This window comes from Fopius arisanus, unplaced genomic scaffold (assembly GCF_000806365.1).
Source record: "Fopius arisanus strain USDA-PBARC FA_bdor unplaced genomic scaffold, ASM80636v1 scaffold00043, whole genome shotgun sequence".
Classification (NCBI taxonomy): domain Eukaryota; kingdom Metazoa; phylum Arthropoda; class Insecta; order Hymenoptera; family Braconidae; genus Fopius; species Fopius arisanus.
In genome coordinates, this window is record NW_011887782.1 from 1 (window position 1) to 9,256 (window position 9,256).

At 38.4% G+C, this 9,256-nt stretch overlaps 2 protein-coding genes across 4 annotated transcripts; one reads left to right on the forward strand and one right to left on the reverse strand.

Annotated features, from left to right (window-relative positions):
* Positions 1 to 228: 228 nt before the first annotated feature.
* On the reverse strand, positions 229 to 2,777 carry LOC105266945 (probable tRNA (uracil-O(2)-)-methyltransferase). Its single transcript, XM_011305461.1, has 4 exons — positions 2,686 to 2,777; positions 2,295 to 2,387; positions 1,215 to 2,197; positions 229 to 1,143 (listed from the first exon to the last, which is right to left on the reverse strand). Exons 2-4 carry the CDS (start codon positions 2,308 to 2,310, stop codon positions 232 to 234), a joined length of 1,911 nt encoding a protein of 636 aa, XP_011303763.1. The 5' UTR covers positions 2,311 to 2,387; positions 2,686 to 2,777; the 3' UTR covers positions 229 to 231.
* A 30-nt stretch (positions 2,778 to 2,807) lies between these two features.
* LOC105266943 (FAD synthase) lies at positions 2,808 to 5,579 on the forward strand. Of its 3 annotated transcripts, none has more exons than XM_011305457.1 (7): positions 2,808 to 3,242; positions 3,450 to 3,925; positions 4,005 to 4,144; positions 4,265 to 4,465; positions 4,563 to 4,751; positions 5,010 to 5,270; positions 5,344 to 5,579. In XM_011305457.1, the coding sequence occupies exons 1-7, from the start codon at positions 3,122 to 3,124 to the stop codon at positions 5,450 to 5,452; spliced, it is 1,497 nt and encodes a 498-aa protein (XP_011303759.1). In that variant the 5' UTR covers positions 2,808 to 3,121; the 3' UTR covers positions 5,453 to 5,579. The 3 variants fall into 3 exon arrangements, with proteins under 3 accessions (XP_011303759.1, XP_011303761.1, XP_011303760.1); XM_011305458.1 differs by having other exon boundaries at positions 3,152 to 3,242; positions 3,430 to 3,925; XM_011305459.1 differs by lacking the exon at positions 5,344 to 5,579 and having other exon boundaries at positions 5,050 to 5,177.
* Positions 5,580 to 9,256: the final 3,677 nt, after the last annotated feature.

Below are 9,256 nucleotides of genomic sequence, written 5' to 3' on the forward strand. Positions count from 1 at the left end.
AATCGATGCGTCTCGTCGCGCCCTTTACGAATCTGGGCGTATTTTTGCGCTAGGACGCATAGAACGCGAGAAAATCGAGTTTTTATGAGAAAATGAATACCAATTTCGTAACGCTGAAAATAACATTCATCCTGTCGATTGGTCCCTTTGACAGCGGGACTGCTACTGAGGCAGTACCGAGTCGGCTAAGGGGCAGACACCACAGAAATGAATAAATCAGTACAGAAGTATTTAACGAACTACTTTATTACTCATATCAGTTTGCGTCGAGTGCTTGAAGTTGCAACAGTCATCAGCCAGAGGACAGCCGTCAGGATGATTTCCAAAGAACCAACAGGGCTTGACCCTCACGACGATTTTCGATCTCCCCGATTTTTTTCTCTTAGGATTGGAAGCAGAGCCAGGAATTCTGAATTGCACAGACCCATCCACCACTTGGAAAATGTGGCTGTGATTTTTAATGAGAGTCTGGAGACCCCCGCACTCATTTTTCAGCTGCTTGAGGCTCTCAGGAGTTACAATTTTCGCTATTTCAGCGAGTCCCAACTGTCCCCCAGCGTTCCACAGCTTTCCGGAGTTTCCTGAATGATCCAGACTGATTTTTCGTGTCTTTCGGAGGAGTTCCTTGGCCACCAGCTCCACAATCTCCTTGATGACGTTGCGATCGATCTGGGTACAGTTCCTGACCCTCTCGACAACCTCTCGAGGTTTGAAGTCAGTCGTCCATTCGTTTGTTTTCTCGGTCCCTGCGGGGTTCAGGGATCTTGCTGTGATCATTTTCTCGATTTTCATGTCCTGGGAGTGCGTCTCTTCCTCGGGGTAATTCCGGGCCTGACCGATCAGGCAAATTCGCTTGGTGGAGGGAATTCGTAGTCTATCGACTTTCGGAGTGAAGCCACAGGTCTCACAGACTGTTTTAATGTACTTCAGGTACTCGGAGTACTGACTGCTGGAGGCCGAGTCTCTCTGGTATTTCCGACCGTCAAATTCGTGGGCACAACATGGCAACAGAAAAAATCTACATGTGTACGAGCTCCTAGCTGCTATCACTGGGATCCAGGGGGTAAGTTCATCCGAGTGATTACCAATTAGCCAATCAGTCTCAGGGAACAGCGATTTTGATGATGGAATTATTATTCTTTCCTGAAAAAATATTAATGAGTGGATGAACACATTTTTCAAAAATTACTACAGTTTAAGAAAAAAAAAAACACCTCTAATCTCGTGTCTGCGAATAAATCCCAGATTTTTCGTCGCCGCAGGTCAATCCCAACCCCTGGATAGCCCTCCCTCGTCAAAATATACACGAGCAGTCCATTTCCACACCCAAGATCTAAAAACGACTGTTTCTCATGAAATCCCTTGTCTCTCCTCTCCTCTTCCCAGAGTAAAATCAAATAAGAGGCAATTGCAACGTCTTCGTAGACAAATTTCGCGGGGTCTGTGCACTCAGGCCACTTTGCTACAAGTTCAGGCCCATATTTTTTCTTCAGAGTATTATACAAGTTCGTGTATTCTTCTGGACACACGAGGTTTAACGATCCATCAACCAGAGTATTCCTCCGAGGATCAGCTTCAATCCACTTTATCAGTTTAGGGAACAGTCTCTCCTTCAACCAAGTGACGTTTCCGTTGTCTATAGATCCATTTGAATTATTTCCAACAGATAATTTAATAGTTGATTCCTGCATAATGATCCTGCAGGGGACTCGAAAGCCTAGAGATCGTTTCTCTGGGTTTAAATTCCTCGAGGCCCACGTGACAGAGGTGTTGGGCCCATCCAGGATAAAAAAATCAAGGGTTGTGGAATAATTGGCTTCATCACGGGGAAATAATTTTCTGACGAGTAGATAATTGTTTTCAGGATTTTCAAATGGATTCACGTCCTTTTGTAGTGAATTCTGGGGAAAAATGTCCGAGAGGACTGGAGACAAGTGGTCTGAAGAAATATTTTCGATTTTGTCGAGGAAGTTTTCCTCGTTACGGGCCAGTTGAAATCTCCAGAGGGTGACTGAGGATAAAACTCGACGATTAATTAAGTGAGGGTTGTTTATCCAGACTTCAATTGTCTTCCAGAATTGTTCAAGGGGCCCATTGAGCTTTTGAGCTGATAAATCGAGGAATTCCATGGCTTTCTTGGGGGCCTGATGTATTATTTGAAGGTTTTTGATAAGAGAACGTTCACGTCGATTTTGTACTGCAAAAAATAATGGGATCAATGCGATAATTATTTAATAATTAGTTGATATCTAATTCAGCAAATACAATCAGTAGATGATCAAATTAATTAATACCTTCTTGAAGAACCATTCAGCATCACTCAGGGATTTTTCCATAATTTGTTTTACTCTCTCAGGGTCTGGCTCATTAACATGTTGTTTAAAACTCTGCAACATCAATTATTATTAAATTAATAACGTGATAACACATAACTAAATTCTTTATCCATGTAACGTGCAATATAATAATAATATCAGATACATTGATTACATATTCAATTAATAATCATTATGCAATAAAAATTAACAGGAAGTTCATGATTTTAAAGTGGACAAATTGTTGGAGAGGAAATAATTGATCTATGATTGGAATTTCTGGGGTTGAAAGCACATGAACTCTTGCTATTTACGTTCAGGAAACGAATAATTGTCAAATAATTATTAATTTTTGTTGTTTATGGTTCACCTGCTTGATCGAGTGTTTGTAAAATGCCTGGGGAGCACTGGGTAATTGTTCACACGAACGAAGAAGAAACTTGTACAGCTGTTTTGGTGTCTTCACAGTTTGCTGGAACAGTGAACCGCTCATTGTGTTTATCTCATTTGTGTTTTTGTTGATTTAATACTATTGTGTAAAATGCATCAACATTCAGGGTTTGAGAATGTGGGAGTTTTTTATTATTATTTTTTTGGTCTTTCACTGTTGGAGGAGCAGCACAGGACAGCATCAGCTGATTGTTCAGCCCTAACCTCGAATATCACCTGAGAAGTGCAAGGTTTCGGTCGTTGTGGTGGTCAATGTCTAAATTCACGGGTGATAATCACTGGTTCGAGATAATCATGAAAAGTCTTTGAAGTATTTTATGGATTTTTTTTTACTTGTGGATTTATAAGTGACGAAAATGTTGCAAATTTGTCAGTACCTGCTTCGTAATTTATCTATCAGTAATTTGAGAAGATACGCCAGTATTGCCGCAAGGCCATTCAGTAAATCCGGGGACAAGTTCAACGCTGGATTAATTAGTGAGTGATTATTGGATAAATTGATTAGTAATAATCGAGAGTACATTCGCCTTTATCTCGATAACGAGTCATTGTACAGAAAAATGTCAAAAGATTTTTTTTGTAGGGAATCGAATTTTCCACATAAAAGTTTTATAACATTTCTTCCGAGAGGCTCTCCCTGAAAAGATATTAATTACAATTGCAGATATCAATTTTCAATTGCAGTAATTGGAGATGAGATTCTAAAAGCCCAAGTGAAGGATACGAACTCCTTCTTCATGTGCTCGTTGTTATGGGAGTGTGGAGTGAAGGTAGAGAAAATATCTGTTATCAGTGATGACGTGGATTTGATAGCAAACGAGATAATGGAGTTCTCTGGAAAATATAAATACGTTATAACTTCCGGAGGAATTGGTCCGACTCACGACGACATGACGTTCGAGGGACTGGCGAAGGCCTTCAATGATTCTCTGCACTGTCATCCAACAATCGTGGGAATCGTCCAGGATGTTTACAGAACTCAGGACGAGAAATCCCCAGCTTTTAAAATGGCACATGTCCCCAAGAAAGCTGTTCTCAGGTTCGGGAAGCACCAGGAGACTGGAGAATGTCTCAAATTCCCTTGTGTCAATGTCGAAAATGTTTATGTGTTCCCGGGATCTCCAGTCTACCTGGAAAGACTTTTCCAAAGCCTCTGCAAGGTAGCGACACTGATAATATCAATTCCATCACAGAAAAGATTGAAATCTTTCTTTTTCATTGAATTCAGAATTGTTTCAGGAATTATTCAAGGGGGAAAAATTTGTTAAGAGAGAGCTGTTCCTGGATTCTAAAGAAGAGTCTTTTGCTGATGTTTTAACTAAAGTCGCTAAGGAATTCCCTAATGTCGCTTTTGGATCTTATCCAATCACTGGAGAAAGGTAGGAACTCATAAGAATTTTATTTTTATTATGATAATCGTCATTATAATTTCTTTCTCCTATGTAATTTCATTTTTTAAGTCAAAAACTATTTTTAAAAAATTGAACTGTAAATTTCAGTTATTACAAAGCAAGAGTGACGATTGAGAGTGACAGCGAGGATGAAACACTGAGGGCACAGGAAAGATTCAGGAGTTCACTTCCACGAGAGATATTCGTAAATTATGACAAACATCCCCATGTCGACTCCCATGAAAAATTCTTGGCATTTATGGACGAATGTCAGTGTGATGACTACGGAAAGACACTGGAAGAGCTAAGGTAGTATTTACTCGGCACTTTCCACTATTAAACCATCTTAAACGAGAGGAAGGGCGTTTGCATCATCCTCTGAACTTCTCTCGTAATTTCCCCTCAGAAAACTCTACGAGAAACCCAAGGAAGTTGCAATTTGCTTCGATGGCAGCGTAGAGTCCACAGTACTCCTCCATTTAGCCCACGTAGCGCAAATGCAGTTGAAGAATTCTTCGAAAATTAATGTCATCATGTTCAAAAATGAGGAGTGGTTCCCTGAAGTCGAGAACTTTGTCAAAGATATTACCTCCAGGTATTTTTAATACTCTTTTAATACCAATTTATCATATTTATTGCTCTTTGTCCAAAATTCTTTCTACATTGTCAGATAATTGGAATTAAAAAATGATTTTAATATCAATTCATCTAAAATTATCGATCTTAAATCGCAGGAAAAAAACTTGAATGAATGAGTTAATGAAAAATGTTATTACATATTTTTCATAAATTCAGTGTAATGAAGGTTAATATTAGATTACTGTGAGTATTGATTTAACTAATATTCCTTCAGATACAATCTGAACGTAATAACTATGAACTTGCCGCCTCAGGAGGCGACAAAGAATCTGGAAGCATCCCATCCAGATATAAAATTTTTACTGCTGGGAATAAAATCGAGGAGTAAAGATAGCGGGGTCTATCATAATCTCGCGAGACAGACGAGCATTTCATCGATTGTTATTAAGTGTCCCTTAAACGGATGGACAGTCGACAGTTTATGGACATTTGCAAGATCTCTCAGTCTGCCGTATTGCTCGTTATATGACAAAGGGTAAGTAATATTGCATTATCGTGAATAACTCGATAAATTCCCATTCCACCTCTCTCTATTGTCTTCGGTGCAGATACACCTGCGTAGGTGCTCGTGAGAGTACAAAGCCCAATGTGAATTTAATAACTGGAGATAAGGAAACATGTCAACCAGCCTGGAAATTCAATCGACCCAGGAAATAACATTAAATCGATATTAAACGAGAATTAATTTTTCTTTGACAATTTTTTTATTGGAAATCTATTTTGTAATTATCAATGGAATAATAAACGGAATAACTTTATTCGCACATTGACGAAGAAATTTAAACTATTTATGTATATTTTATTCGGCCTTTCGAAAAGTTCTGGTATGTTCTAATATATTTATCAATTAATTTATTAGATTATTTGAGTTGGAAGAGGAATTCTTGAGAATTAAATTTATATGATTTTCACTGCTGTCCAGTTTTTAATAAATATCTCGGGATTTAGGGGTGATACCGAAATTTTTGTGATAACCTTTTTTATGGGGTAAATTCAGAGCTGCAAAAAATGTTATTACAGTATTTTTGTTATCTCGGTCAGATGCAGAGATAAATTCCTGCAAAGTTTTTTCGATTTATCTAAACTGAATTTTTTTTTGTAAAATGATTCTCCTTCCCTCTCGGCGTTACAACATAATCCTGAAATAATGATGCGTTAAAATAACAATAAAATTCTTGACTCTGGAAAGTACTCGGATGTCGTGAAATTCTCCTTGAGCCACTTAACAAGGAGTCCCTCGTTAATAGTCACAGATTTAACGTGACACTCAGCTTAATCCCCAAGCCCTCAGTTCCCGATTGTTTAACTTGTACAACAAATTGCTCGATTACAGGATAAAGTTGTTAGAAATAGGGTTTACTGATCCAATAGATTTACAAGTTAGGCAAATGTGTAATTTATTCCTAAGCAGTTTGCACGGAGATGGCAAAGTTGATTCTAAGGAGCTTAAAAGGACAATTTATCGCTCAAGTCCTGTTGGATTCTTCGATTTGTTTTGTTCGAGTGAATAAACAGTCATCTTGGTGATCACAAGGGATGCTGTGTAGCAGGTGGAACTGCAACAGAGGGAGGTCTGAAGGATGGGGTAAAAGAGGAGAAGGGGATTGTGTGCTACCATGGTAACAGCCTAAATGACGTATTGATTCCTCACTCTACTTCTCTACACGTTGGGGCACCCCCTTCTCATCTGAGCCACCCCTTATTCCTTTTTCACCTCAGACCACTCCATCGCATATTCACAATATTGCTTTTCCAAACAGCCTTTGGGGGAGGATTTTCCATTGCACTTTACCAAACGGCTACACGGCATGGGACACGTTTGAATAAAATTTCTTTCCGAGACTTTAGGGACTCTTTAGCCATTCAATCAATCGATTAAGATGTCATCGGCAATTTACATCGGTTCATGCCCAAAACACCCGCGACAACGAAATCCTGTCGAAAAAAATCCGACAAAAAAATTTCGTAAAAATAAAGGCCCGTCAAAAACAATTCCACTAAAATTTATTCGAACCTGAGTTATAGATGCTTTCATTATTTACGAGCTTTTGCCTATTGAGTGGATTATAACGCGAGAAATATTCATTTCTACATTCCTACCGAATTAAAACTAAACTAATATCGAAATAATAACTTATATCGAAATAAATGAGATAACTAAAGCAATAAAAATACGATTGGTTTTGTGGACAGACTTTGACAATATTTTTTAAACAATATTTTAGAGCTTTCATGTGCATTAGATTTAATAAATTAATAAATTCTAAGGAATTAATAGTGTAGTTGAGTTTGGGTAAATAACGAATAGAATTTGAATAATAATTGTTCATCAAAATGGCAGTTAGGGACTTGGTCTGTTAAAATGTCTTCCAGCATTTGCATTCACGTAAACTCTTCAAACTCATGTTAATTCAATGACTGGAGGAAAAATAAGAATCAATGAAGAAGAATTTTCAAGGGAAAAAGTTTGATATTCAACCAACTGGAAAACCAAATATACATTCCATCGTGGAGTCTCATATTACAAATTTTTCCAACCCGGTGGAAGGGGGAAACTTCCTCCACCTCATCCTCTTCCTTTCGAAATTTCATTCTGAGTTAAAGTATTTCTAGTTTTCCCTTTGAAACTTTGAAATGAAACTGCCGGAGGGGAAGGGGGTAAGACAGTGTTTTCCCCCCACTATTTTTCTTGGCTAGGGGAATTCCCCCTTCAGAACAATTTCTCATGTTTTCATTACTCATCTTTTCAGAGATGACAGTTTCATTTCATGAGAAAGAGTACCTGGAGAAAGAGCCGCTATTGGCGGTCTCCAGGTTTGAATTAAATTGATATTGATATAGGGGATATTTTAACACCCCTGATATGAATTTTCCTGGTTCTTCGGTCGGAGGAAAATGATGAGATTCATTACGATGAAATACCTGAGTTTTCTCGGTGAAAATAACGAAAAATGAGTGGGAGGCAATCAATTTAGAAATTTATGAAAATTTATAGGCGAATGGAAAATTCAAACAGAAGTTTGTGGATGCTATTTTATTCTGGGCAATATATTCTCAGAATTTACGATGGCCTCCGTTAATATTGAAATTACTGAAAGTTCGGAATGAATTGTTCAGAACTACAAATGAAAGTACAAGTAAACCAATAATAACAATAATTGTTAAATAACAAATAATGGAAATTGTCATTGAATCGTCGTAATGGCTGAGAAAAAAATATTTGTGGTTGATGATATTTTCGGATAGGGGGAATTGAATTTCTTGGGGATGATTTGGGGAGATCCTCTGGGGGAAAATGTTTAGGGGTGACTCAGGTGTTAGGTCAACGAGTGATTCTGGCCGTTTGAGTACTGACCTCTTGAACGATTCGATTTCGATGATCACAGGGAAGACTTGGGTACGAATTCTCTCTCAGAAGTTCGACCTTTATTATCCCCCGCAGAACATCTAATCGCAACTACCAACAACCAGTGGATAGAACGATTTCGATCAGAGCGTTTGATCAACGCTCTCAAATAGCGCTTGATTACCAACTTTGGAATGCAACCGCTGGATTAGTTACCGCTTCTCCATCAATGGTACCAGCTGGAATAATCATGTGAATTTCGGCGTGAATGAGCACTAATGCATCCTGTGGTTCAGATATTTCCCCTGAATCATGGCTTGAAGAATTTCACCATTGAGCATTCCAGGGCGAGAACCTGAGGATCGAAGAATTTATTTTGTTAGTTGTATTCTGTGATTTTTTAATTAAATCGATGTCAGTGGAAAATCGTGGGGTAGGTTTTTTGGAAATATCTCCGAAATTAAGGGAGATGCCGGAATTTTCGTTATGATGTTTTCTGCGGGCCTTGATTAGTTCTACGGAAAAGGTTCTTATGAAAATTTCAGTATCTCCCACGGGTTTCCAGATATTTCATGAAATAACCACAACGAACCGAAAACCAAAATGCGTTAATAGTTTCATTTTTCTAAACTAATAATTTGATGATCAATTTAATTCGGTTGGCTGAGAAAGTAAATATCGGACCAATGTTGATCAATTCCCAGATGTTATCATTCGTAAGTAAAAACAATTAATGAATAATTAACTTGTTTTTAACAAAATAATAACGGAATTCAATTATTGACAATTACTGTAAACTCCAAAGATCCCGGAATACATCGGCGGCGTGAAAATGAAAAATAAAAGCAGGATAAATTAATTTCATTCTTCCCATTCATTTTTATGAACAAACAAATTGAATTATTCGTCGAGGAGGGGCGGGTAAAGAGAAGGTGTATGCGAGGGGGTGGGAATCTGAGGGGCCAGACAGGACGGGCAATCTCATATTTCACTCGAGTATTTCATTTGAGTTTGGAATTGATTGCCCGCTGGGTCGAAGGAACCCCACCCCTAGTCACCAGGTACCGAGGGGGTTGGAAAATACCTATGGAGGGGGTGTTGGCGAGGTGGGGGAG